This window comes from Cheilinus undulatus, linkage group 19 (assembly GCF_018320785.1).
Source record: "Cheilinus undulatus linkage group 19, ASM1832078v1, whole genome shotgun sequence".
Classification (NCBI taxonomy): domain Eukaryota; kingdom Metazoa; phylum Chordata; class Actinopteri; order Labriformes; family Labridae; genus Cheilinus; species Cheilinus undulatus.
Window position 1 is genome coordinate 4,533,943 of NC_054883.1, and position 27,017 is coordinate 4,560,959.

At 40.1% G+C, this 27,017-nt stretch overlaps 1 protein-coding gene across 17 annotated transcripts in view; it reads left to right on the forward strand.

The window, feature by feature from the left end:
• Positions 1–27,017, forward strand: part of eya1 (EYA transcriptional coactivator and phosphatase 1) — an 88,250-nt gene that overhangs the window by 34,357 nt on the left and 26,876 nt on the right. For 2 of the 17 annotated variants that reach the window (XM_041814772.1, XM_041814778.1), the window contains exons 3-11: positions 10,109–10,236; positions 11,760–11,887; positions 12,405–12,470; positions 13,676–13,753; positions 16,757–16,823; positions 17,201–17,346; positions 18,148–18,285; positions 24,573–24,655; positions 25,167–25,353. In XM_041814772.1, the coding sequence (XP_041670706.1) occupies positions 11,764–11,887; positions 12,405–12,470; positions 13,676–13,753; positions 16,757–16,823; positions 17,201–17,346; positions 18,148–18,285; positions 24,573–24,655; positions 25,167–25,353 (889 nt within the window). In that variant the 5' untranslated portion in view covers positions 10,109–10,236; positions 11,760–11,763. Of the gene's footprint in view, positions 1–4,723; positions 4,995–10,108; positions 10,237–11,759; positions 11,888–12,404; positions 12,471–13,675; positions 13,754–16,756; positions 16,824–17,200; positions 17,347–18,147; positions 18,286–24,572; positions 24,656–25,166; positions 25,354–27,017 lie in introns of those variants that run through there. The other 15 variants (XM_041814780.1, XM_041814781.1, XM_041814779.1 and 12 more) reach the window with 11 other exon arrangements.

Genomic DNA, 27,017 nt, shown 5'->3' on the forward strand with positions numbered 1-27,017 from the left:
AAGGTTTAAACTGTCCTACTGGGTGATGATTTCCATTTTGCCCAGTAAAATCTACTAAATGCATTATCAGTGCAGCAGTGTGGCTCTTTCTTTGGTCATCTATTAGCCACAGTACAGTTACTACTGTGATTATTGTGAGCCAGATTTAAAGCCCAACAGTTGCTCTGCCCTCCTATGACTGTCACTTGTCCATACTGAGGAGTGTTTCCGGTCAAACCAGCACTCAACAGTAGCGTAGGTAACACCAATGGTATACTTCCTGTTTTCTTTAAATGCATCACTATCACCTAACAAGGAGGAAAAGTGGTTCACTGACAGACTGCCAGTCTGTGTTGTTACGGATTCTAGTACATTCTGAATAGTGGAGCAGCTGTTCACAGCGCACATTAAATGGGAGGAATTTATAATTGTGTTAAGTCTCATGCTTGTGACAGTGGCACACACTTGGAGTAATGGTGCTGCATGTCTCACAGTTTATACTGGTACAACTCACCTCACGACATAAGTGGCAGCAAAATTTCTAGATGAAAAATAGACATTAAAGTTTCAGCCTGTACACCACATTTCATGGTTATTTTTATCATTTCAAGAATATGTTGTACTTTCACACAGAGGCAGCTTGTGAAGTGATGATATCTTAGTGTGCATGGTTGCTTTGATTTCGTGTGTCTGCGTTTATTACACTAGTATCAGCTGGTGGCTGCGTACAACAGCAGTCAGATACGTAAGGTCAGTAACGTAACTGTAGCACTAAAAAATCCATTGCAGAATGCTGTTTTCGCCCCAACCCCTGAAGGGACAGTTTTCCACAAACCCAGCTGTCTTTTTTTTAGACAAGGATGAGAGAGCGGGGAGTGACATGCGATGAAGGAGCCACAGGCCAGACCTGACCCCAGGCCACCTGCATACGTTGGGTGCAATCTCTGCAGGCCATCTGCAGCCCCCCAGTTGTCTTTTCTGAGTCATGCACTGCATGTGTAGCCAGTGCAGACACATACATCCACTAAATGAATTGGATGTTACATGTTCAAAATGTCAAAGTTAAGTAAAGATCACAAAAAAGATTTCTTAGATCACAGGAAAATTTTTATCTACAGAAAGATTTCTGTTTTATGTTCATACAGTTGTTGTTCTTGATGGAGAGCAACAAATACTGCTATTGAAATGATGTTATTTTATTAAATACAGCATTCAGTGCTGAACTCAGATTTTTAAACAACTTTCTATGCATGAAAAAGAGACTTCAGGTTTATCTAAGTGACCACATTATTGTTAATGCTGCAGTACAGTTGTACTAATGAGTCAGGTTAGGAAAAGTAAAGATGTGATACACTATCAAACATGTAGATGCATTTTCATTTGTTGTGTTGTTAAAATGCAGACTTTGTAATGGTTAGCTTAGGATCAGAAAAATAACATACTTTAATTCATGTATTTAACCCCACCCCCAACCACCCAAAAAGTAAAAAAGAAAAAAAAACAATCAATCAATCATCAAAATGAGAGATTTTATCAATGTATCTCAAATTTTATTTTTTCTTGATTTAACCTTATTTAACCAGGTTAGTCCCACTGAGATGACAACCTTACCCTAATGTGATTCCCTAAAAGAAATCAACCATTAAAACAAAAGGTCTGATTTGTTACCATTGCAACAAAATTTAAAGTCCAAGGCACTCCACATCGGACAATTTCATGTTACCTAAAATGCAGGCACACTGCTGCAAACCCTCTTACCTGTACAAATATGTTGGCAATCTTTAGAGACTAAACGTATACTTGCCAGTATACTTGTGAAATTTTTGAGAATGGCCTCTTATGTTTGCTATGTTTGCTGGCTGATTTAGTTTGAAATTATGACTCAACACCTAGCTGATCATAATTGGTTTTATTTATTTATTTATTTATTAAGTTTTGGTTCTTTTCAATCCCATGGATAATTACAATAATGCAACTTGTATAGTTTTTAAACCCATGGTATTAAAAAGTACCAAAAATGTTAACAACCTTACAGGATATGTTACTGGCCTTCTGAAACAGGAAACTCTGCACGTTGAATATCTCAGGAATATCCAGTATAAGGCCCTCACAGAGCTCTTTGACAAATTGCCATCCAGCAAACTTTAATGTGCCACTTGTGTCAGGGGCAAGGCTGAGAGGCGAGAGGTTTGTGTAGCTAAGGGTCTTTTTTTGTATTTTCCCCTTAGTCAGTAGGTGAACACTTCACCTGGTAATGCCTGTGTAAATATATAAAAACTGTTATTTTATCCAGAGTTATCCCAAGTTCAAATTTCCCTTCTTGGGGGGAAGGTTGAGGGTGTAACGCTCTGTAGAGACTTCTGTCAAAAAAAGGAACTTGATCCCTTCGATGTGTGACATTGTATAAACACTGTAGTGGTTCTAAGCAAACAAATTTGCAGCATATGCATATGAAAATATTGCAACTGTGTCACTGGGGTGTTAGCATTTTGTTTCATCTGCACCATTTGATCCCTTGTCACAGAGTCACTGCTCCTTTCACGCTGTTTATGTTTTCTTTGTCAGGATAAGTCGGCTCACTCGTGGAACAACAGAAGAAAAATAAAAGACACGAAGGATTTAAATCTTTCCGAGCACTTGGATTGCAGTTAGATGTACATTACTTATCTCCAGAACGGAATCAGCTATTTGGAAGTGAGTCTATTTTCATGTGTGTGAGAAGCTGAGTGGATAACCTGTTGGCAGTGGAGGACAGTGCAGATCTCTCCTCACTCTAAATTGCAAGCAGGCATCTCTGAAACCCCACATGAAGACCATTGAGTCCCATCAAGATAATCCTTAATAAAGAACGGCTTCACATTTAATCTTAGCTCACTTCTCAAATTTCTTACTTGATATAGTTTTTGGCAAGTGGCGTTTTAGTGCTGATGTCAGTCGAACGGTATCAGTGCATCTTTTGTTAAGCCTCCATTTGGCACATGAAGAAGGTTCTGTTAGGTACACAGTTTGTATAGCTGCAGAAGAGATGATTAAGCTGCTTTAATTCATGCATCTAATGAGGTTCATTGTGTACAAAATGTCTACTTGAGTATGTTTTTATCAGACACTCAACATCCTACTCTTCTATTTTTCCATGATATAATTAGCATTTTATGACTTCCATTTAAAAACAGTGACAAAACATCCTCAAGATACTACTAGCTGATTGCAGTCTTGATTCAAAACATTCCATGTAGCTCAGGAGAGCACTGCAGGAAAATCTGAGTTTGGACACAAACATGTCAGTATAATTATACTGTGCAATTTGAAAATAACTCAGTTGCAAAATTACATCTCGGGCTGATTTTATGCAGCTGCTTATTGAAAAAAGAGAGCGACAGAGTGAGTGCACTAACTCGACATGCATGTGTACCCCTCCTCCGCTATTAGAAGTAGTCACCTGAGAGTCCCCAAGCTTCTATTAGTCAATCCAGTTCAAAACTGGTTGAATGTGCAATATGTTTCATGCACAGATATTGAAACGTGAGCATATATGGATTTATTTTGCAGCATGCATGTCCGCATCATTCCTGCAGTGTATTTAAATCAGGGGCGCTGCAGCTCGGATCTATTTCTGTCAGCTCCTTGTTGACTGAAGCTGGTTGGTGGTGACCTGCTTTCAGTACGGGTTGTGAACTCTAGAGCTGATCAAGAATAAAATGGCTGATTTTTTTTAGTATTTTTTACCCCATAATGAGCTCTTTTGTTAACACACACTATTTTTTATTTTTATTATCACCTGGTGACTATAAAGTAACAGAAGAGACAAGCAGTGCATACATAAAACAACCGCTAACACAGTCAACTATTCTTCTAGCTGTGGGTGTTCTTCTTCTCTCAGCACCTCTTTACCATAGTAAATGTATGATTTCCTCTTTCTAGGTAATCATTTTTTCAGTATTACAGTTGTTATTTCACCCGCAGTTTTTATTATGTGGAAATCAAACAAATTTTAAATGCTCCATTGACCTCTCAGCCATCCATTACAAAGATTGATATTCTTAGGAGGAAAAAAAATGGCATGACATATTAAAGCAAAAAGCTGCACAAGCCTCATCACCAGCTTGAATAAATCACCAGTTCGAGCTCATCAGTAGCAGCGTGGCCTTGCGCAGCAGCTTCGCACAGTTGAAATAATAACCTGGAGCGGACAGAAGGCAGTCATTACCTCGCATACAGACGCACCGTGTATGTGTTGACGGAGGACTTCCACTAGTCTGCTGCAGAGACGGACACCGCCGCTAAACCTCCCGGCTCCCCGCCACCTAAGCTAATGACCTGAGCTGTTGTTTACCCGCTCTGACAAAGAGAAATCCAGCCGTGACTTAAGACTCACAAGAACAAAAACCGGAGTATAACAAAAACAAAAAAGAAAAGGAGGGGGAGAAGAAAAAGGTGGGCCCTTGGGGTGTGTGGAGAGATCTGCCGTTTCATTGTCTTAAGTCTCCACTGATACAATCTGGAGAGGGCTCTATTGCTTAAAGCTGTGAGTGAATGACATATGGGGAGCTGGTGTGAGGCTCAACTCCCCTGTGCCTCCTCCAGACCCAAAGTCTTCCTGTGAGAGAGCGCTGAGCAACTTTTCTGCTTTTTCAAAACGGCGGCAGCCTCCCTCTCCCTCCCTCTCTCGTTCACTCCCACCCTCCCTCTCTCTCACTCTCTCTCTCTTTTTTTCCCTCTCCCTCAGACACTCACTAGTCACTGCCTGAAGCAGTAATCGGACAACTCTCTTTCTCACTAGGACCGGGTCTCCTGAGATAGCGCGTGGGGGCTCCATGGGTTCCAACACCTAAAATGAAAAAGAAAAAAGTTGTCTTGTAGTTTATGTTTCTTGTGCGACAGATTCAACACCTGAAGAACTGTTTTAAGAAGGGCTGCTGTCCAATCTGCTGGACTGATGATCTTTTTGTAGATGATTTTTTTTTAAAAGAAGATCTAAGAAGGGATAAACACACAGGGATTCAACCATAATTGTAGTGAGTATGGCTTTAATTCCTATGTTATGCATGTTGTGTTGGTTTAATGTCTGTCTGCATCTGAGTCAAAATTCAGTTAAGCTTTAAATTCTTTAATAAATGATTATAATTAAGAAAGCAATAGTGACGATAATGTAATTTCAGCCCTTATTTTGTAGGTTAAAGTCACAGCTGCAACAGAACCCGATTATATCTGTATTATTAAAAAAGAAAAAATACGGAAGAGGTAAGAAAAATTGGAATTAGTGTGAAAAGAAAAGGCCAAGTGGTGCTTTAATCATTACTTTTAAGCTGTAATAAATACACAGGTGATGAGAGACACAACGGAAACTCTTTAAGAAGTTAGTTTTTATTTAAATAAAAATGAATTTAAAAAAGTAGCCAATTTGAAAACGATAAATGATGTTATTTAAATAACAGTGAGGCAAAAACGTGTTCAATAATAATAAAGAAATCTAACAATTTATTCTGTTTTGATAATACCTTTTATAACAAAATAAAGAAATGCTGCAGTCAGTTTTCTCAGTAATTATAAATGACATTTGTTTAAAATTTCCTTTCATATTACCAACTCATAAATGTTATTCTTATTGTTTTCAAAGCTTTAATTCAAAACACCTTGAAAAAAACTAAAAACCATTAAATAAATAAAAGCTAATGGCAGAAATATCAGATTCCCCCTTTAAAACCTTCGTTCTGCTTCTCCTCGGCCCATTTATATTTTTAACAAACACACTGGTCCCTGCAGGAGTCTCTTTATTTTTTGACTGGCAGAACAAACAAAAACCATCACAGTTGAAGCAGTTGACATGCGATGCCATCTGCTGAGGCCAGGAATGCTGCAGGGAGAGACCTGAGCCCGTCTCAGCGTCTCACTGAGACAACAGGCCTGGACTCCCGGCCGAGCAGCGTCTCCACTCACCAGGATCCCGGCGTGCAGCAGAGATGACTCAGCCGCTGTGATCAGACATCTCTCTAATTGAAGGATGTCCTGCTTTAATGTTGTGTGATGCTTACATCACACGTTAGAGAATTATTATGTGTGCTGAGCACTTTTCATCTTCATATTGCACTTTTTTGTCTTTTCTTTTTATCTGCTAATTCCTGTAATTTAAAAAACTGCTGCTGTTTTTAGCTGTTTAAAAAGGTTTGTGTTTGTAGATGAAAGAGAGGAAATAAAAAGGTTAGGAGAGCCAGACTGCTGCAGAGTGGCCTCTGCTCAGTGCAGACAAACATGACAGTGTGTTTGAGCGCCTGCAGCAGCTATTCACTCACACAATAACCTTATTTATCCAATTAACAGATAATGAGGCGGCTGATTTGGGGATGTTTACTCTGGGTATTTGCTTTGCGCAGAGAGAGAGAGAGATCAGGGTCTCTCCCTGCATGTGTGTAAACAGGAGTGGATGCTCGATGGTGGCGATGGCATTGTTTGCCCAAAGGCCTGATGTCCTCCGTACACATGTGTCTACCCAGGGCCGAGCCCTCGTCCTCTTCTCTCAGAGAGGAGATTGAAAACGGTGAAAGACACAGAAGGCTAATTGATCCGGTGAGGTGGAGAGAAAGAGAGCGCGAGAGAAAGAAGAAGGAAATAGGGGACCTCTCATTAAGTAGCTCAAACGGGGTGATTAGCAGGCAGGAGTTGTTTACTAAATACTACGGGCTCCTATTTTGTTAACACGCCACTGTTTGGATGTGGAATATGTGACTGAAAGAGCAGGAAGTAGGCTTTAAAGATTTCTGTTGATTGTCATTACAGACCCTCAATCACTAATACCGACTGCTGTGTTTGTTTTTGTTTACTTCTGCGGGATAATCAGGAAATCACTGAGTTAGAAGTCTGAAATGGATTTTATCACAACTGATTGTTCTGCAAATGTCCAACAGATCATGCATTCTTTTGTAATTTTGAGATTTCTGCATGCTTCAAGATCCTCTGTTTCCTATCAGAGGTAGATAATAATTTAAAAACAAACCAGATCTTTTTCTCTGACTTTGGAGAATTAAATTAACAGTCCCCGAGCATTGAAGCGATAAAATCGTCACAATTTGTCACCGGACTTTCTTTCATCTTTGTGTGTAAAGCCCCTCTCGGTCTGCGGTGGTCATGGTGGTAGGCAGGTTGTGATAAAATGTGCACCTTAAATCTTGTTTGATGGCCCCTCAAAGGCAAAGCGCCCTTCTGGAAATAATTTTGAGGGTTGAGGAGCACAGTATTAACAGATTTAATGTAGCTATTGAGAGAATTGCCTGAGCAGCATGTCAGATTGAACCAAATGAGAGACAAATTGCACATCAACAAACAGAACATGTGTGAATAATTGTGCTTTTAATTACAGACAAATAAAACATTTGTAATTGTGTGTGAAGCACCATGTGCTTCCATAATTTGTCGCCACAAGTCTTACTTGATGGACTAGTGCAGAGCATTTGTATGATTAAACGTGTAAATAATCCAGTTAACTAGTGATAAATTTAGTTATTTTAATAGAAAAAAATGTGTTCATTTATTTTATTATTGTTTCATTGCTTTTAGATATAAACATTCAAACCAACAGTTTGATTCTTTATAAATGTCTCTATTGTGATTTTTAGAAGAAAAGGTAATCCTATTTAATTTTAGAAACCCACTTTTTCATTACCCAGAAAGCGCCCATGTTAAGAAAAAGACAGTACGATGCACTTTAGTGCTGCATTTGTTGGAAGCCGTTATTTTTTCAGCCACGTATGGAGACACAAGTGAAGTGTAGCATTTTGTAAACTGTGCCTAAATCCACTCACATCTGTGTCCAATTGTTGTCTCCATCTACATTCTTTGAGAGTGGATTTATTTTTCCTGGGCCACCATGTGGATTCAGCTGACCAGCTTAAGTGGGGATTAGTTGTTTTAAAGTTAGATTTTGATTAAAGCATTGTTTTGCAAAAGTTGTAACTCACAACACATGGCTTACATAGACTGTAAAATTCAAAGGAGAACAAACTGTGATGCTATAAAATGATGATCTATGAAGGAGGACACAGGGAGCGTGAAGCAAACAATGCAGATCCACTCATCTGTGTAGTTTTCTTATTTTGTTTTAATTTACCGTTTAAAGCTAGATAGTAAAGAAAAATACACCTCAGAGGTGGAGAGGAGATTTGTGTCGGGTCAGGCAGCCTGCATGCTGAGCTGATCTCTGCTAAAAGCTCTGCTGCGTCTCTGTTTACTTTTGGAAACGCAGGTCTTGAAATAAGTAAAGCGAAACAAGGAGCCAGCAAACAACCATGAGAGAAACGTGTTGTGGCATTTCTTTCTGTCTCCCCCCTTCTTGATGACACTTGCAGCGCCTCATCTCTCGTAGCTTTGTTCTTCTTCGCTTCAAAGGCGTGTTCAGGTTGAACTGAGATGCACATCAAAGATTGTGAACGCAGCCCCCTTTTCCCCTTTAAACAATAAATATTTAGCGGCACAGAAGAAAGGCTCGTTTTTGCTTTTAAATCCCTTCCCCCTGTTCTCTCTCTCTTCACCTGGCTGGTTTCACCTGCTGGCAGTGGCTCACACACCAGCATGGTAATGGATGCTAACAGAGACAACCACACACACTACACCACATCTCTCCACCACAACACGCTCTCTGTGATCGCTGTTAATGTGCTGTGGTGTTTCTCTTTCATCTTTATGGCTTTTACGTCTCCTGACTTTCATTTCTGCTGATTTTTTGTCTCTTTTTTGCACGTTTAGCATCAGGAGGAGATGCTGCTGTTTTCTGCAGCTTAGAGAGAAAATGAAACATAATTTTGGGTTGTTGTTTTTCTTGCAAGGAAAGCTTAAATATAAGCAGTTTGAGAGCTGGACTGCATTCATGAAGGCTTTCCCTTGGTGTGAAGAGCAAAGCCTGTTGAAAAAAAGAAGAGAAGAAAAAAACGTAAGACCATGCAGCTCAGGTTACCCTGGCTCATGTAAACAGTCAGCCATTAAAAATCATGCCAGGAAAAAAAACTTTATTTATATATATTTTTCCTTTTCCCTGACCAGTTGAATACCTCTGACCTTTTTTTGGACCCTGTATCCCCTCGGTGGGCCTGAGTCAGGTCTAATATAGTGTTATAGCTCCATGCACGTATACGGCTCTGCTTGGAGTTTGCAGATAGACGAGCGACGGGAGTGGATGGCGAAATGTAACTGTCAGCTAGAGGAGAGTAATAGAGGCATTCGCGGCGTCATAGGAAACATATGTGGCTCCATATGCTCTCCGTGTTCTTGTTTCCAGTCTCGTTCATTGTCTGAGATGCACCACTGATCTGGGGGCCTCTAAAGTGCCCCTGCGTGTGTGACTTTGTGTATGTGCGTATTTGCACCACTGATCTTGGGGCCTCTGAAGTGCCCTGTGCACACAGACATACAGACATGAGTTATGTGTTTAAGAAAAGAGAATAAAAAAGAAAGAAGAAGCCACAGAGAAAGAAAGATTTATATAATGTCTGTGTGTACATTGTTCTCATTCTGTGTCCAATGTGCAGTAGGGAAGCTGTATGTTTCTGTGCCATAGCCCCAGGCTGGGGCAGGCCCGCGGGAAGCAGCCCTGACGGTCATTAGGAGCTGTCAGTATACAGGGAGGGGGGGAGTGCTGATAAATTTCAGATAGTGTCAATTGCAGATGAAAGATCTGCTGAAGATGCTGGGGGTGTCACGCTTGACTTACCTCCACTCAACAAGTCCCATCTTCCCCTTCCAGCAGCAGGCTACCTCAAGCAGCATAAGCGGGCAGACACCCCCCCCCTCAACCCCTCACCCCTTCTCTGCCTACCTTCACCCCCGCACCCCTTTCCCTCCCCACCTCACCCACCCCTTCCTGCTTACCTTGGCTAAGCCTCTTTGCATGTTGATTGGGGGAGGGCTAATCCAGTTTGCAGCTGTCGTAGACCAATGATGAATCACCTTTCCGTCATTTGGCTGCGCTCCCCTCGCTCAGGGAGGAGGAGGACCAGGAGGAGGAAACAACAGCGGAGTAGTGGCCGCGGCTCACAGAGTGGAGACAATGTGCGCCTCTGTTTCCCCCCCTGCAAGCCTTCTCTTCCCATTCTGCTCCAGAATAACAATAATGTTTTCTCAGACAAGCCTTTTTGTGTCATAGATGGCTCTTGGACTGTGACATCGAGCTGCAATAACAAGGAGTGACTTTGTTTCTGCTGGGGCAGGTGGAGGCAGAGTACAGAGAGGAGGAGTGTGGTTTTGTGAGGACTCAAAGCCGTCTAGGTGCAGGTAAGAGCAGTGTTGAGTCCGTGCCAGCTGCATGAGAGACTTGTAGCACTCTGCAGGGCATCAGAGATTTCACTTAGACACTGCTGAACAACAAAGTTTTTAAGGCAGGGAAATGTTTCAGCCATTGGCAAAAGAGGACGAAACAGGATTTAACAGTGGGTGTGAATATAGAAGGAGGATTAGTTGATTCTGCATGTTTCTTAATTGCAACTCTGTGCTGCCGTGGGTGTGTTATTTTTAGTGTGGAAGTAAATTAATATACTTGTGGGACAAGAACATTGCAGCTTCCATTATGAGAGTATGTGTGACTAAGGCTGACATAACTTTTTGTAATTATTTCTCAAGTTATTGCAGATTTATTCTGTTTTATAATTTGTATCTGAGGTTTTTTTGGATGGAATATAGTGTTTGAAAAAATATTTTCTTTCTGTTAATAATCAAATGTGAGTAAAACCACAAGAAAGAGCTGTATCTGCTAAGTTATACTGCAGAGTATCATAATATCATAACAGTGAACTAGCATCTTAAATAGAGTAAATGCATATCATAATTGAATCTTTTTATCTCATAATTCTGGTTTATTCGTGCCATCTGATAGCACTCAGACTGCTCAGACTTTCTTCAACATTTGTCTTTGTGGCCTTGTGTAAAAAGCTGATGTGTATCGATAGCAGAGATACCCAGAACTCTGGAATATAATTGGAAATGACAGCATAATGTACAAAACATTTTGTCCTAATCTCATTAACTCCCTATTGCAAAGTGGCAGAGACAAATAGGAGTTTGTGGCTGTAGTTTTCAAATCACTTGTGCCTCCTCTGTACTCCACTGTCTTTACCCGATCAAACCCTCTGAGCACACACACGAGAATAATGTTTTTAGTGGCGTGGTCTTTTTGTATAAACACTGAAACAGTTAAGGAGTTTGCCAGAGCAAACACACGCCTCATGAAGCTCCTCATGTGCCCATCACTGAGGCATGGGCTCGTACAATCAGGGTGCTCTTTTAACAGGCATATTAAGCATTGCCTCTAACCAGCAAACATCTGTTAACAGTCTGTGATACCACACAAAATCATACATATACACTCAGGGCAATTTACACTTTTAGATCCAGCGGGGGAAAGCGACAGTAAACACTTTATGTGATTTTTGTAATGAGAGAAATCAAAATTTCATGCCAGTGTTTTTTTTCCCCTTTCTAAGCCTGCAGTTTTACCATTCTGTAGAAATGTGCTGGTCTAAGGGCCACATTTTTACTTGTTTATTTATTCTATTGTCAGGCTGATTATCTTAGAAAATTGTAGTGAATTGTAGATAATTTAACTGGCCATTTCCTACCAAGAAACTAGTTATAACCCCCATTTAGATTTTATTATCTTCTCTATTTTATTTATCTAAATCTGGTCTGCTGCTCTGTGCGCTGCATAGTGAATCAGTGCTGCGTGTCTTCCGTGAAACCAGAGTGATATGTGTAATTTGATTTGCTGTGTGCATGTGTGGTGTGTTCGTGTGTCTCGACAGGTCTATGGAAATGCAGGATCTAGCCAGTCCTCACAGCCGAGTAAGTGGAAGCAGTGAATCTCCTAATGGTCCAAACCTCGACAACTCCCACATCAATAACAATTCCATGACACCCAATGGCACTGAAGGTTTGTGTCATGTTTGCTGTTCTACGTATCAGATAAAAGGGACTGAGATTAGCAATAGAAACAGTAAAATAGCCCCAAGTGTTGTGGCATTAATATTTTAGTTAGCACTTTTTAGTACCTTTCTGAAGCACAAATGTCATTTTTTTTAATCTAGTTTCCAATGCAGATTATCATCAACCAGACTTATAGACTTAGCATTTGTACCTAACACAGTTCAGTGCTTCCAGAACTTGTTTTCCACTCTCTGTTAGCTGTTTATTTAAGCAACCATATAATTATTCAAAGCCCACAGCATGGAAATGATAGCGTTTTGCATAAGGTCTCTACTGTACATAGTTATTTACTCAGGTGATTGGCCTCTGCTTAAATCTGAGCCTTTGTTTAGTGAAGCATTCGTGTCCATGTCACAAACCAACACAGGAGCTAATAAAAACATTGCCCCGTCACGTAATCTTCAGGATAGTCTGGGTTTATTTTTTTATGTGTGTCCCTCTCTGCCACTCTTTCTGTCCCTTAGGTGATAGCATCACAATGCTTACCACTGCAGACTGGTTGTTAGGTTCTAACTCACAGTCCGCTGCAGGTTTGTCCACTTTTAGTGACACAATGAAAGGACAATACTTGGTGATTTTCACGTTTACCAGTAGATTTTAAAGTTGAACTTCAGTTCCAATTTTGAACCTAAAAATGACTCGTCTCTAAAATGCAAAATCCTGAAGTTGCTTCAACTATTGTGCCTTTCATTCATAAACTCTTTGGTATTTGCTGTAATTGTTGTGGTATTCTGTTTGGAGCATGGTTTTACACATACTTGATTTTAGTTCTGTGAGTTTGTTCTCTTATTTTCATTTTAAGTTCCCTGCTGTTTTTTTGAACACAGCGGTTATTTTGTGCTCTGTGGCCTGAGTGTGTGCTAGTTTATGCATGCACCTTTGTGCTATTTTTTTCTTGGGTTGTTGAAAAAAAATGCCCCTTTGTCAACATGTGTCTCTGCACTGAACAAGCATACTTGAAACATGTAAAACATGACAGCAAACGGCTCCTTCAGCCATGAACGATTCCACTGAGCATGACTCCTCTGCCCACATTGTCGATTTGTTTTGCCAAAAAGAGAGGAAAAAAAATCTTGCAGCTCGCCTGAAGAGAAATGGATTGATTTCAAAGATTCCTGAGCTGTCAGAAAGCTGTGAAATTGTCTTTATAGATGTATCAGGATGGAGCCAAGGTCAAACGGCGTTCGCTACACTCTTAAAAAGATTTTATACACCATACGTTTCCTTGACATTTCAATTGGGCTTTCACCTCCCTGTGGAGATCGTTTTTTATTTGTGATTCATGCTACATTTAAATGCAGAAAAGACAATAATTTATCCTGACAGGTGAATTATTTCAGAGTATTTTTAGATAAAGAGAAAGAAATATTAAATAAGATATTGATTTTTACTCCTGCTTAATAGAAAAAGTTATTTGAATGAGTTTCCTAGATCAGGATGAAGGTAAAGCACATTGAAAATAAGTAAATATATTCTTAAGCAATTCATTCATTTGTATGCGATATAAAATACAATGCATTATTTAAAATAGTGTCTGAATGTTGTTTGACTTCTCCCTCCTCCCTGTTTGTTTTTTTTTTAACCGGGTAACTTTTTGCTCTATTATTAAAAACACAGTGTGTTGAATGTGAAAATGGTACAGCCGCTGACAGTGAGACTTTAATCGGCTTTATTTTTCTTTTTTTCCAGACTTGATTTGGTGCTTTTGGTGACAATGTGGCTTCTTTGTTTGCAGTTAAAACTGAGCCAATGAGCAGCAGCGAAATCGCCACCTCGGTAGCAGACACCTCTCTAGACAGCTTCTCAGGATCAGGTGAGGCTGGAGGAGGGAGGGTTGGTGTGTCAACTCATGTCTAGCTGCCTCTCTCTCAAACACACACGCACACACAGCTGCAGAACTGATCAGTGAGAGATGAGCACACAGACGGGTGTCTGATAAGCCGAGGCCCCAGGAAGTGTCCCAGCAGCTAAAACACAAATGTGTATGTGTGTCTCTTACCATCTCTAGTCAGCATATTTATTTGCTGCGCTTGCTTTACATCTCTCTGTGCATATGTGTGATCCCTGCTGGTTCCCATGCCACTGAGGGCTGAATTATGACCTGTAATGCTCTGAGCCTGTCTGTCCAGTGGAGTGACACGGCGTCCCAGTGGCCCTCACTCTCCACGGGCTGTTACCCTATCGCCTTGTCAAAGGCAGGATTTTCACACCCTGCTCCCAGCACGAGAACATAATCACACAAAACACCAGCACCTCAGAGTATAATGAGCATTGTTAGAGAAATAGTCTCTAATCTGATCATTTTTAGCTTATTGCTTTTTCAGCCCTCACTGGTGTCAGTGTCGCTCTGCAGGACTTTCTTACTTTTTCTGTAAACATGTTTTAATAGCCACAAATCGATCCGTGCATGGCATTATCTTGCTGCTAATTTTCCATACTTCCTCAACTGTTTAACTAAGTATTTGATACTTTACGCCAAAAGTGAATAAATCACAGCTACAACTTTTGTCTCTCACAATATTAATGAAATTTAGTAATCTTACACCCCACATCCTCCTTGGGGAAACCCAAAGCAGCGTTCAGAAGAGCAGGTTTTGTCCAGCAGCAGGTGCTGCCGATGTGGGAAAAGTGTTCAATATTAATAACGTGTGTGAGGGGTTACAGCGTACAGTTACATGCAGTTAGCACTCCCCCGCAACCATATCCCTTATTTTACATGTCACGACCAATTAGACAGATGTTTGAAGACTATGCCACGTTGCTGCAGTTACATGCAAGGGATTTTAGATTAAGATGTTTAATTTCTCGTGTAAATTTGCTGATGTATGAAATGTATTATAGTTTCAATTCACTGATTTAAAGGGCAGATCCATTTTACTTTACTCTGTATTTGAATGTCTTTTTTTAGATTATTATTCTGACCTTATAAATAATTTAATTATTAATACAAAACACATTTTTTTAATCTAAGCACTTAAAGCTCATTAAAGTGGTCTCTTTATGACTTCCATTAATAAGCAGTTGTCTAACAGAGAAAACGGATTATTTATTATAATTTTTAGCTTTTGTAACTACCATAGGCTAGGAGTCAAATGACTGAGTGTTCAAAACTTTTTAAAGTTTTTATAGCAGTAATTATGGATGGGTGAAATATCTGAATGTAAAGAGAAAGCAGGTTTTTGTTCTTGAGAGCCTTAAAAATGTTGAAGTTTTAATGTTGTGTTTTTAAGTTTGAAAAGTGCTTGGATTTGGGATAAAGTGCTTGAAAATGTTTGAAAATTTAGTTGAAATATCTATCTGACTGAATAATTCTCTTCTTGGTTAGAGAAACAAAACAAGACGGAAGGTCTTTTACATAAAGTAATAATTTAATAATAGATGAAATTTTTTTTTTTTTTAAGTTTCTCTTGTCATTTTAATGACTCATCAAATTTACATTTTTGTAAAGAATTTATTGAAAATGATGATTTGTTTGGGCAGATATTTTATTTGGACTTAGCTGTGTTTCCCCTTTCTTGCATCCATTTTATACTGCTATTACAAAACATAACTTTAGTTGTTTATAAAATATCTATTTGTTATATGGCAAGGGAATAAAATAATACGTTTTTATGTATTTGTATTAGGGCTGTTAATTGAATTTTTGAATTTTGATTAATCTCAGAATTTTGTTGTAAATTGTGTTCAATCTCCCCTTTTGTTTTGCATTTTGATATAGAAATATTTTGCTATTTTTATTTAATTTTGAACTGTCTTAAACTAAGGTTCATTGACTTCCTGTTTGGAGGCAGACCTGCTTTTATTTTGAAAGAAAATAAGGACCTTTGGGAAGATTGTGACATGAACTTAGCCATGGAAAAAGGAACTTGTAATGGACTGTAAAGGGAGTAAGAAGATAGGAAGAAATGAAATGTTTGATTTCATTGACTAGTCAGCTGAGCTGTCTGCGAGTTTTTAAAGTAAGAAGAGACATTATGGAGCAATGGTGGCGTTATTCTACATCACTGTGGCTGCATGGAGATGACACAGTGGCTTAACCAAAAAAAGCACTAATTTTGGACCTCAATTAATCAAAGTTAATGCATTAATGCTGACAGCCCTAATTTATTTAAATACGGAACTTACCACAGCTGTAAGGTGCTGGAAAAATGTGAAAATGTGCCTTTTAAGTGTTTGAATTTAACCTTAAAAATTTGTATGAAGGACCAAATACGCAAAGACTATTTCCACAGCCAAAATGAAAAACTGAAAGTTCCTAATTCTTATTTAAATCCACAATTTCTTATGTGGGAGTGAGAGTTTATGCACTTAAATGTATAGTCCTTACATCAGATTCAGCTTAGACCTACTTGTCTGAGTTATTCGTGGCTGAACTTTCACAAGTGAACAGCACCGTGGAACCACAAAGTGGTACACTTAATGAAGGACTGATTATGCAGTAGCACTCATTACCTGCAATCAGTGATGTCACTTCCAATGTGGCTGTGCCTTTAAAAGCCTGAGGCAAGCACAGCTACAGGCCAAGGCTGATTCAGACCATCCTGTGTATGTTTACACCAGCGGTCGTCATAGCAGCACAGACATATCTCAGAGATACCCAGGTCAGCAGAAAAACCTGATGTTCTTACCTGATTATTTTACTTCATTATTGCTCCCCACTTTTCAACCTTAAATAAGGTTAGCGAAATAAATAGAGTAATGCAATGTAATTACTATTTCCTTGGAATCCAGAAGTTCTATTGGCGAAAGATAATATTTACCTTATTTCTTGATGTTTAAATATGTGCTTGCCTCTTTTCTTTTTGACTCTCCTCAGCTATTGGAACGAGTGGCTTCAGCCCAAGACAAACTCACCAGTTCTCTCCGCAGATTTACCCTTCCAAGTAAGGCTTCTTTTATTTTTCTTTAAAAAAATAAGCAGCATCCAACTTCATTTGGATCTTTAATTAGATCCTTCTGCTCGGTCGGGGGTTTTCGGCCGGCTTTGTTTGCCAGGATGTCTGCAGCTTGCGCACTCTTAAATCTGTTGTAATTATTATCTTGTGAAAATTTCCTTTGCCATTTATTGTTCTTTCACTGTTTGTATGAGCTGTGCGATGCTATCTGCCTTTCAGCATGGCTCAAAATGAAGTAGCACAATCACAAGGAATTTGTCAGTTAGCAGAAGTTTGTGTTATGGTTGTCAGGGTACAGCGTGGTCCCCTTTCTTCCTGCCTTCCCCTGTTCTCACTTTTTGTCTTTTGTTTCTTTTCTCAAATAGCAGATCATATCCGCATATTCTTCCTACCCCTTCATCCCAAAATATGGCTGCATATGGGCAGACGCAGTACACCACAGGAATGCAGCAGGCCGCAGCTTACGCTAGCTACCCCCAGCCTGGCCAGCCCTATGGCATCCCGGCCTATGGTAAGATTTCTACATTCTCTTGTCGCACTAAAACATGCATGCTCTTTTACATTGTATGCATGCAAAGGGGAGAAGTTGACTGAATTTAACTTCAACAAATTCACTCAGGACCAAAACCTTGCATATAAAAAACAATGTTTCTAAAATTCCTCCAGTGAAGCAGGAGCAACAGACATGCTGAGTTTCTCTGTAGAGCTTGCACAATCTCCTTCATCGCTATCAAACAGAATTTGCCTGTCAAGCTGTTCAGAAAAGATCCAAAAGATTAGGGATAAAAATCTGAAAACAAAACCTGCTTTCCTCTGGCATCGCAAGAGAAAGCACCGAGTACATGGCTCACTAAGGGCTTTATTTGTCCAAAGTCTTTGGAGTGTTTTGACCCCAAAAGACTCTCCAATATGTGGAGGAATTTACTCTGTTTATTTGAATGGAGTCCTGCAACCTACCGCTGCATAGAAGCTGCATCGTGACTGATTTAATGTAAGCAGAGGCCACTTTAGCTCACAAACACACGCAGAATGTTTTATTACTTGTGCATCTTTTAAAAAATGACCCACCAATAATAATAATGATAACATAATATCAAACAATCATGCATCTAACAAGGAGACAACTCCTCTGCAGTGAGATAAAATTACTAGTAAAGTGCTTTGATCAGATAATCAGAGCTGCTGCATTGTGATTAGCGTCTTATGCTAACAGACAGAAGCGGTGTGTCCCCTTGCTGTGTGCAGTGTAATTTAAACCTGTGTTGACTGTTGTCTGTGCATCAAACCGATCTGGTGTCACTAACTGATTTAGGTCCATTGTGGGCAGGCATAAAGACAGAGGGGGGTCTGAGCCAGTCTCAATCCCCGGGACAGACGGGCTTCCTCAGCTACAGCTCGGGCTTCACTACGCCACAGACGGGACAGGCCCCCTACAGTTACCAGATGCAGGGTGAGGACTTCTGTATTCTTTTTTTTTTTAATGCAGAGTGAGATGCCATCACTCTCTCTTTAAGGTGGAAGCATGTCCAGTTTTGCAGCTACAAAAGCAGAGCAGCTGAAATGTTTGACATTGGGTTAGGTTTGCAAAGCCACAAAGCAAATTTTGAGTCACCAACATCTAAAAATATGGTGGGAATCTGTATGTCGGTATGCTTCTTCCTGTTTTTTTTACTTTGTGTTGCTATTTCTGTCAATGTCTTCATTTTTTGTCTTCTAATTTACATAATTTTGCAACGTTCTTCTTACTTTGTCTTATTGAATTTTGTCTTTCATGTGTTCCCTCTTCTAAGCCCACCTAAAGAACCTTTTTTGGTCTACTTTAAAAAACAATTACATAAAAGGCTTTCTGTCCCTGATTTAATAGCACACAGAGTCAGACTGATTCACAGCATGGCCCTCTCCCTCACCCCTAAAGATGGCTGAATCCCAGCCCTTCCTCTCCTCTCCTCTCCTCTCCTCTACTCTCCTCTACTCTCCTCTGCTCTCCTCTCCTCTCCTCTCCTCTCCTCTTTAAAGAATCAGCACAGATGGAAAAATGGCAGGCACTTAGGAGGCACTGGCCGTGTCGCTCCCCTTTGTTTTTTCTCTCCCTGTGATCATATTTGAATTTGTTTAAGAGCTGAGACCATGGAGATTTATGGCCTTGAAAACGATAAAAATGAGTTGTTGCATTCCCCTTCGTTCTGCTCTGCCTCTCTTGCTGTTTCAGTGCCTTATAATGTTTCCATTCCTCTGTATTTGTGCGAGTTTAAGAAGCCACTCTTTCACCTGCACTGGTGACGGACAGTTATCTAATTGCTAGCAGTATCTGTTCAATGTATGACAGTAGGAACATCTCCACATGTTGCTGTTAAGCTTCCAGAGCATCTCACAATAAATAACGCCAGCTCAGCAGCAGATGTGGCGTGGGGAAGCCTCTTTTTCCACGCCTCTTAGGCAAATACAGTCAGCCACAGTCGGGAGTTTTGCAGCGTGTAGTCGAGGCGCTCCAAATAGGAGAAGCAAAGAGAGAGAGAAAGAGGGGAAGAAAAGAGAGGGAGCATGGGCGGCAGAATGCAGAAGCTGCTATCCCCCTCTTAGTGGTTTAACTCACGATGACAGTATTATGTGCCCATTCATCTTCTGAGTATTATGCTCTTACTCTTGTCTTTCTATTCCCTCTGTCTCTTTCTATCTCTCCCTCTCTTTCTCCTGCTTTCTCTGTTTATAGCTCGCCCCTCATAGCTTTGAGTAATTGACAGCTACATTAGAAGACAGATTGACCGCTATTCTTGCTCTGAGTTTTTCTAACTGTGGCTCTCTCTGGCCCTCTGCCACGCTATCATCATTACTCTCTCCGGCCTATTGATCTGCCTGTGAGGTGCCTCAGGCCTGGGTGTCCCTACCAAAGACTCCACATCTGATACTCCCCATCTCTGTCCATGTCGCTGCCACCAGGCTGTGGCCAGCTGTCAAGGCGGAGGACGATTAGATTAATGTTTTAGCTCCTTTCATGTCTGATGCCATGGAGCTCTGTGTGGGTGCTGAAGTTGTGCCACAAAATCATAAAGCAGTTTTTGTGCCTCAGTTTGTAGATCACCACAAAGAAAGCAAAAAACATGAGAGGTATGTGATACCAAGGAGACAATTTCTAATCATCAGACTGGACAGATGCTAATTAGCTGAATAATTGGATTCCAGCATTCTGCGAGCTGAAGAGGCCGAAGCCTTAGTTGCCTTTTTTTAAAAGGAAAGCCCATCTGGACTTGATAGCCGATTCCCAAGTGGGGCATACAAACTTCTGCTACAAATATTGTGCACTGATGATAGACATAGCCGATGGCAAGGCGACTGATCAAGCAAAGCAAATGGACTTCCAATTGTGGAGCCAGAAGGCAGGAGGGGAGGAGGAGAAGAGGGGAGGGATGGTGTCTGCTCTTGAGTGAGTGAACTAACTGGAGCAGGACAGGGGGAGGGAGAGAAAACATGCCCCCTGGGGAACCACAAGACCCCTTTTTTCCTCCCCATATAACCAGCACCACCACTCCCAACAGCATGGGCTCATTCTCACCAGGCTAGCAGGGGTCCTCTCGGCTTTTATGTGGCTCCTTGTTCAACCTTCAAACCCTGCCAGTGGGAGCTTTTATGACTTTTTGAACTGTGCATTAGGCTAATTTGTTGTCCTTTGCAGCCGTACTCCTCCTGGTCTCTGTCTCATTGTTCTGCAAGACTTTCACTTCATGTTGAACTTTCTGCGGAGAACAGAAAAGTTTTAGTATTTCCCCCCGAAGGCCTTGAAATATCAAATGAAACAACAAAGAGAGGGAGAGACCAGTTCTGATGAAAATAACCAGCAGAGGCATGGCTAAAGAACAAGGTGAAAATCTGCAGAGAGGGAGAAACTGCACAAATAATTGGTGGATCCTGGTTATAGTGAAGACTTTGAGGATGTTTGTTTCTACTTTTTAGCCACAGTTCTGGGTTTTAAGCTGGCTGACATATCTAAACACCACACCATATCTTTTCTTTTTCTGTGTTTTGCTCCATTTGGTACCCCTCATGCCCCCCCTTTCACCAGACTCCCCTGATCCTTCCTCCCTGTTCTGAAAGCTGCTTCACGTTTGTCACGGTGTGGGAGGTTCCTCCTGATGGGGCCAATGACCAAAGGATGAAAGGAACCCCCTCTGTTTGTCTATAGGAACAAAGGTGTAATTACGCCCCCATTTAGAAACAGTAAATTTATCTCCCCCTCCGTTTTCATTCAGGACATGGGATGGTTTTGGGCTTTAGGAGGAACACTGGCGTGATGAGTGATAAAGCTTTCTTACAGAATGTAATTATGGTGCTAATGAAAGTCCACTGCTGATGTATGGATAAATGATTCCTTATTTAGGAGCAAAATGAGGGAATAAAGCTCAGAGGTCATACGTGTTATCAAAGAACTATTGTGGCTATTTGGGAAATTTAGTCATATATTTTTAAAAATTACATCTCTTTTTTGCTTTTATATCTTTATCTTTATTAGTTCCCTGCCAGTAGGAGTACTGCTGCCTTTTCCTTCGACTGCTGTGGCTATGATTTTCACCAAACACCAACACAAAGAAAGTCAACAACAACAACAAACATCCCGTCTTTGCTAGAATATCTGTCATATGAATATTTTGTGCAGAAATATGTGTAGCCTAACATGCAGAGAAAATAGCATACCCCAGGCTGCAAAGATCATGATGTTACAACTGCAACGTCTTTTTTGCCCCCAAAAATGTCCTTCTAATATTTTTGCTATTAGCATCAACTCTGATTCATTTAAACATCAATAGCCTCTGCTAACAGGTAACCTCACCCTGAGCTTTATGAACGCTGTAATTAACCTTTTTTTCATACATGGTGTAGCTGCTAATTTCCTTCCATAATGACAACCTGCTTAACTGGCTGAGGGCTCAGTGGCTCAGTCAGTAGAGTCAGTCGTCCTGCAGTCGGCAGGTAGTGGGTTCAATCCCCAGCTCCGGAAGTCAGTGTGCCCTTGGGCTAGACACTTAAACCCCAATCTGCTCCCAGTACTTTGTCGGTGTCGTGTAAATGCATATGGATGTGTATGAAAAGGATTAGCTAATACTAATGGCATAGCAACCTCTGCCATCAATGTGTGAATGTGGAGTGAAATGGTTGACATAAACTGCTATTTAAAAGTACTTTTAGTAGTCAGACAACTAGAAAAGCATTAAACAAGCTCAAGTCCATTTACCGTTTAAAAAACTGCTTTCATTTTGTCGCATGTTGTGCTGGTGTTCTGAGTAGGGATGTAACGATTTGTCACTGTTGTCCACAATAATCGATAATGACTTCCATCGCCGACACATTTTATTGTTGATGATCCGTTTGTTGAGTCCGCGCACCTTTTTCATGTTGTTTGTTGCTGTGTTTGCAAAATGTTGTTTTTTCAAACTGAGACGCTTAGGAATGAGCCATCTCTCATTTATACTATCTCTGTTGACAGTTGCACATGCTCAACAGTGATCGACAGGAAATGGAAAACAGAGAGAAATGGTGGCACCTGATGCAACATCTGCACATCTTGAAACTTCAAAAGTCTGGAATATTCCATTCTTGACGATTCAAAAAGAAAGATTGCTTGTAAAATATGTAAAGCAGACCTTACATATTACAGGAGCACGCTGGCAATTTGAAGAGACAACACAGGACTCATAGTGATGCAGCCATCTTATGTTTTTACTTTCTATACTAGCGAACGTTGGTCATCTACTGGCGATGTTATCCTAGCTTTTAACATTAATGTAACACTACAGTGCTGCAGACAGAACCAGACACCTTTCCCTTTTACTTCTAACTCAATAGTAGAACGCTACGGTGGCTTTTATTCCTATCCTCATCCCATTTTCTACCTCTGACAGTACATAGAAAGTGATGCATGTCCTCTCTTTCACTAGTTGTCAACACTTAAACAGTGGAGTGACCTCCAACCAACTTTCAATAATTAGTTTAATATCTAATTAATAATTAATTATTAATAAGTTAATTTATTTTTTATATCAGCACTTTTGCTTGACAAAAACTTTACTTTTTTGTACACATCTTTTGTATGTAGCTGCCATAAAGTGTTATTACATATATTTTTGAATGAAGAACTCTGACTAATTGTCAGTATTTTTAGTTCATACATGTTCGTAAGTACATCAAGGTTTGTTTGTTTTTTAAAGCTGTTAATAAAAAATAAAATAAAAAATTGAGCCGTCAAAGCCATCAAGGAATCCCACAGCGCAGCACCTGACTAGTCAACTATAGGAATAGTCATTAGTTGCATTTGTAGTTGTGAGTCTGATAATGTTTCGATTTTTTGACAGTAACATTTACCATATTTTTTTACTTGTTTTCTCCTTCAATCAGGAAGTCATCTCTTTTTTTTTTTCGAAAAGATTTAACAAATTCCTTAGAATACTTCCCATGTCTTAAGAAAAGTTTGTACTGGTTTGATTAAAGTTTCTGTTGGGAAGTTTAGATTTTTGTAAATTTTGGCAACTCGTGAACAAAACAAACCTCTCAATCAGCCTGTGCACTCAAGTGGAGTCAGTCTGTACATTTTAAAATATATTTTAAGGAATTAAGTTCTTCGTTGGTCATTAAAATTTAAAATGTGTTTTATGGACTTAAATTATAGGTTCGAACTAAAGTCATATATCAGTATGGATATCAATGCAAGTTAAAATGAATTTGAAAATATCAACATATCAGATAGTAGCAAAAATCCGGTACTGTGCATTCCTATCAACAAGGGCTGTCATTGCTGTGTTCAGAACTCTTTTTGTCTGACACCTACCTCATGAAGGCATGATAAATAACCATACAGAATTAGCAGTCTTGCCACTGATAGTCCTTTTTGCTTTTTCAGCTCACGAAGAGTCATCAGTGTTCATTTCAGTCTGTTTTATAACTACATACACACTCCTTACAGGAGCTTAACACTGACTACATAAATGTGCAAAAACATTGTTTGATCTTAAAAATTATTCATTGATGTCTATAATTATGAATAACCCCTAATATCAGGATAATTTGTCGCTTTTCCACTTCTTACTGCAGTATCTTTGCCAGTCAGTGATCCTTAAAGCCGCTCCTCCTGCCTTACACAGCAGTATTTGTGGATTTGCTGCTGAAAAAGGAAGGGGTGCCCTCAGGGAGCAGCTGCTGCTATAGCTCATGTCATGTATATTATTAAGCCATTAGATGGTATCAACCAGTTTGGATGATTTAATTATACTCTTTGAGCTCGTTTAAATGGCCTCATACATATTCATTAGTGAGCAGTGCACTCCCCCAACCATTGTCCCTCACTTCGATCTCCTTCTCTGGCCCACTATACAAGCACACCCCCATTTCTACCCTCCCTGGTAGCTTCCACACAACAGTCTCTTGTCCACACATTGTGCAGGCTCACAGGTAGGTTCAGTCCACCCCTGGCCCTCCTCTGCCACCCCCCGTCCCCTGTCATTCATCAGCTCTGATCCAATCACTGATAAGAAAGGAAGAGAAGAAAGATAAGGTTGGGAGCGCTCCCTCAGGCCTCCCTCTGTTCACCACCTCAGTAGCTGTTTCACAAAAGACTTACTTTTTTCACCCAGGGACAAAGTTCCATTTCACTTCTGTCAAAGCATTTCTTAAGGAAGAACCAGTTTAATGATGTGTTTTATATGTAAAATGAGTCATGCATAACTGAAAATGTCTGTTTTTTATTCCCCACAGGTGGTACTTTCACGACAACGTCAGGATTGTACGCAGGAAACAACTCCCTGACAAACTCAACTGGCTTCAACAGCACACAACAGGTATCTGTTCTGCTCGCTGCTATCAGTATGAAGCTATCAGTTTATATAAGTCTGAATTACAGGCCTGGATATCTTTATGCACCACACATACTCAATAGGTTACTTTTCATCCGTGACATATTCAGACATAGATCAGTCAGGATGTCAAAAGCTTTGTGCACAGGATTAACTACTGTGCCTCCTCAGACACAAAAGTCTTATGCCACAGAGGAAAAGAAGACGAAGAAAAAAACGAGACAGATCGTTGTCCAGATGTAGGACAGAGCAGACATGTGTTTGCATTTATGTTTTGGAATCTGCACTGTAAAGTAGCAACACTGGTGCAGGGCATATCTCACATTACTCTGCCAAACCTCCAACTGCTTTTTCTCAACCCTGCTACCTTATCTCTTTCTCACTTTTAATCCACATTTTAATCTAAATCTCCTTTCTTCCTCCACATTGTTTATCTCTTTATCTTGTTTTTCTCACATTGCTTTATCGAAATCCTTTTTTTCATCTTCCTCAACAGGACTACCCCAGTTACCCAGCCTTTGGCCAGGGGCAGTATGCTCAGTATTACAACAGCTCACCCTACACTTCACCCTACATGACAAGTAATAACACAAGCCCAAGCACGCCCTCCACCACCACCACCTACACCCTGCAGGAGCCACCCACTGGCATCACCAGCCAGGCGCTCACAGAGAACCCTGCAGGTAAGAATCAAACACCAGGCTGCAGGAATGCCTTGTTAGAAAGAGAATGTGAGGGGTTTGATCCTTCTGAGTGCTGTGCTGCTATTTTTTTATAATCAACAAGCGTGACATTGCTTTAACTCCATGGTGCTCCCCATGAGAAAGCATGAGATGAGTGCCGATTAACTTTTTTTTACATACATACATAGATGCACGATGCTGTCATTTGGCAGTGACAGAAGACATGAAGATATGACTGGAATCAGATCTACAACCCAGTTTCAGAAAGGTTGGGATGTTCTAGGGAAGAAAATGCGATTATTTAAACACAGATCAAGATGTTTGACAGAACAAGGTCGCAAAGTACCTCACAACGGTTAAAATAAAATAACCACAAATCAACAACAGAGCATCAAAAATATGAAACAAGTCAGAGAAACTGCAAATGTCCAAATCAGTGTTTTAGATGTTCAAACTCTGATCTTAAAAGATGTGTCTTCAGCTCATTTTGAAAGCATCTGCATAGGCTGCTGATCATTACTAAACTGGAAGAGAGCTCCTAAAAGTTGGTTCCACAAATTCAAAAATCACCTGAGGGATCACCTGGGGATGTGTGGATAGAGCCGGCCCAAGATGTGTTCAGGCACCTGCCCATGCAGGGACAAAAACAAGGAACTTAAAATCAATTTAGAAGCTGATAGGAGGCCAATGTAAGGAATATAAAATGGGAGTTGTCCTGCTCTTGCACTCTTGCATCAGCATTTTGAAGTAATTGTAAAATACTAAGGGAGGATTTATCCAAGCAGGGAATTACAGTAATCAAGCTGGAAAGATATAAATCATGAATGAGCATTTTTAACTCAGCTTGAGACACAACAGGTTTCAGTTTGGAGATGTTTCTTAAATGAAAGAAATAGAAACTGGTCTGTGAATTAGCATGTTGATTTAAAAGTATTGAACAATCACAAATTACCCTGAGATTTTAAAAATGTTCTTTAAGAAAAGAAGATATGGATCTAAAACGTTTAGCGACAAGGAAGAAGATGTCCATTTTAGCAGTTTTTAACTGTAGAGACCTATCACTCGTCTTATTCTTAATGGTGGTCCAGCAGTCATGAAACATAATTTTATCTGTGTCATCAAAAGACGTAAAGAGTTAAATATCATCAGCGTAAAAGTAGTACCATACTCCATGGAACTTACCAGTGACGCTGCTCTTTTAAAGGGAGAATAAAATAGGCCCCAAGACAAACCTAAGACATGATAAGACTAAGGGCCGATACCAATACTTATTTTAAAAATAACATTTTTTACTGCTCATGCCGATAAAGTTTCTTCTCTTATGCTGTAAGGCTCCCTAAAAGCTGACGTTTTCTCTCATGTTTGACCACAAGAAAAACAAAAGCTTAGAGTGTGTCCAACAGGTCCTTTCCTCTGCCTGATGGAAAACCTCTTCTTTAAATTTGCTGACGTCTGTCTTTCAGAGCAAACGCAGCTGATACTACCAATTAAAAAGGAAATCTCAAGATTCTTTTCATGTCTACATTGAGGAATGAACCCCAGCTTTACATCTGTTTAGCCCCTTACAGATTGCTGTTCTACAACAGCATTATACAGAAATCCTGACATCAGTACAACTTAGTTCTTACACATTGCATACATGGCTGTAACAGCATACTGTTGGT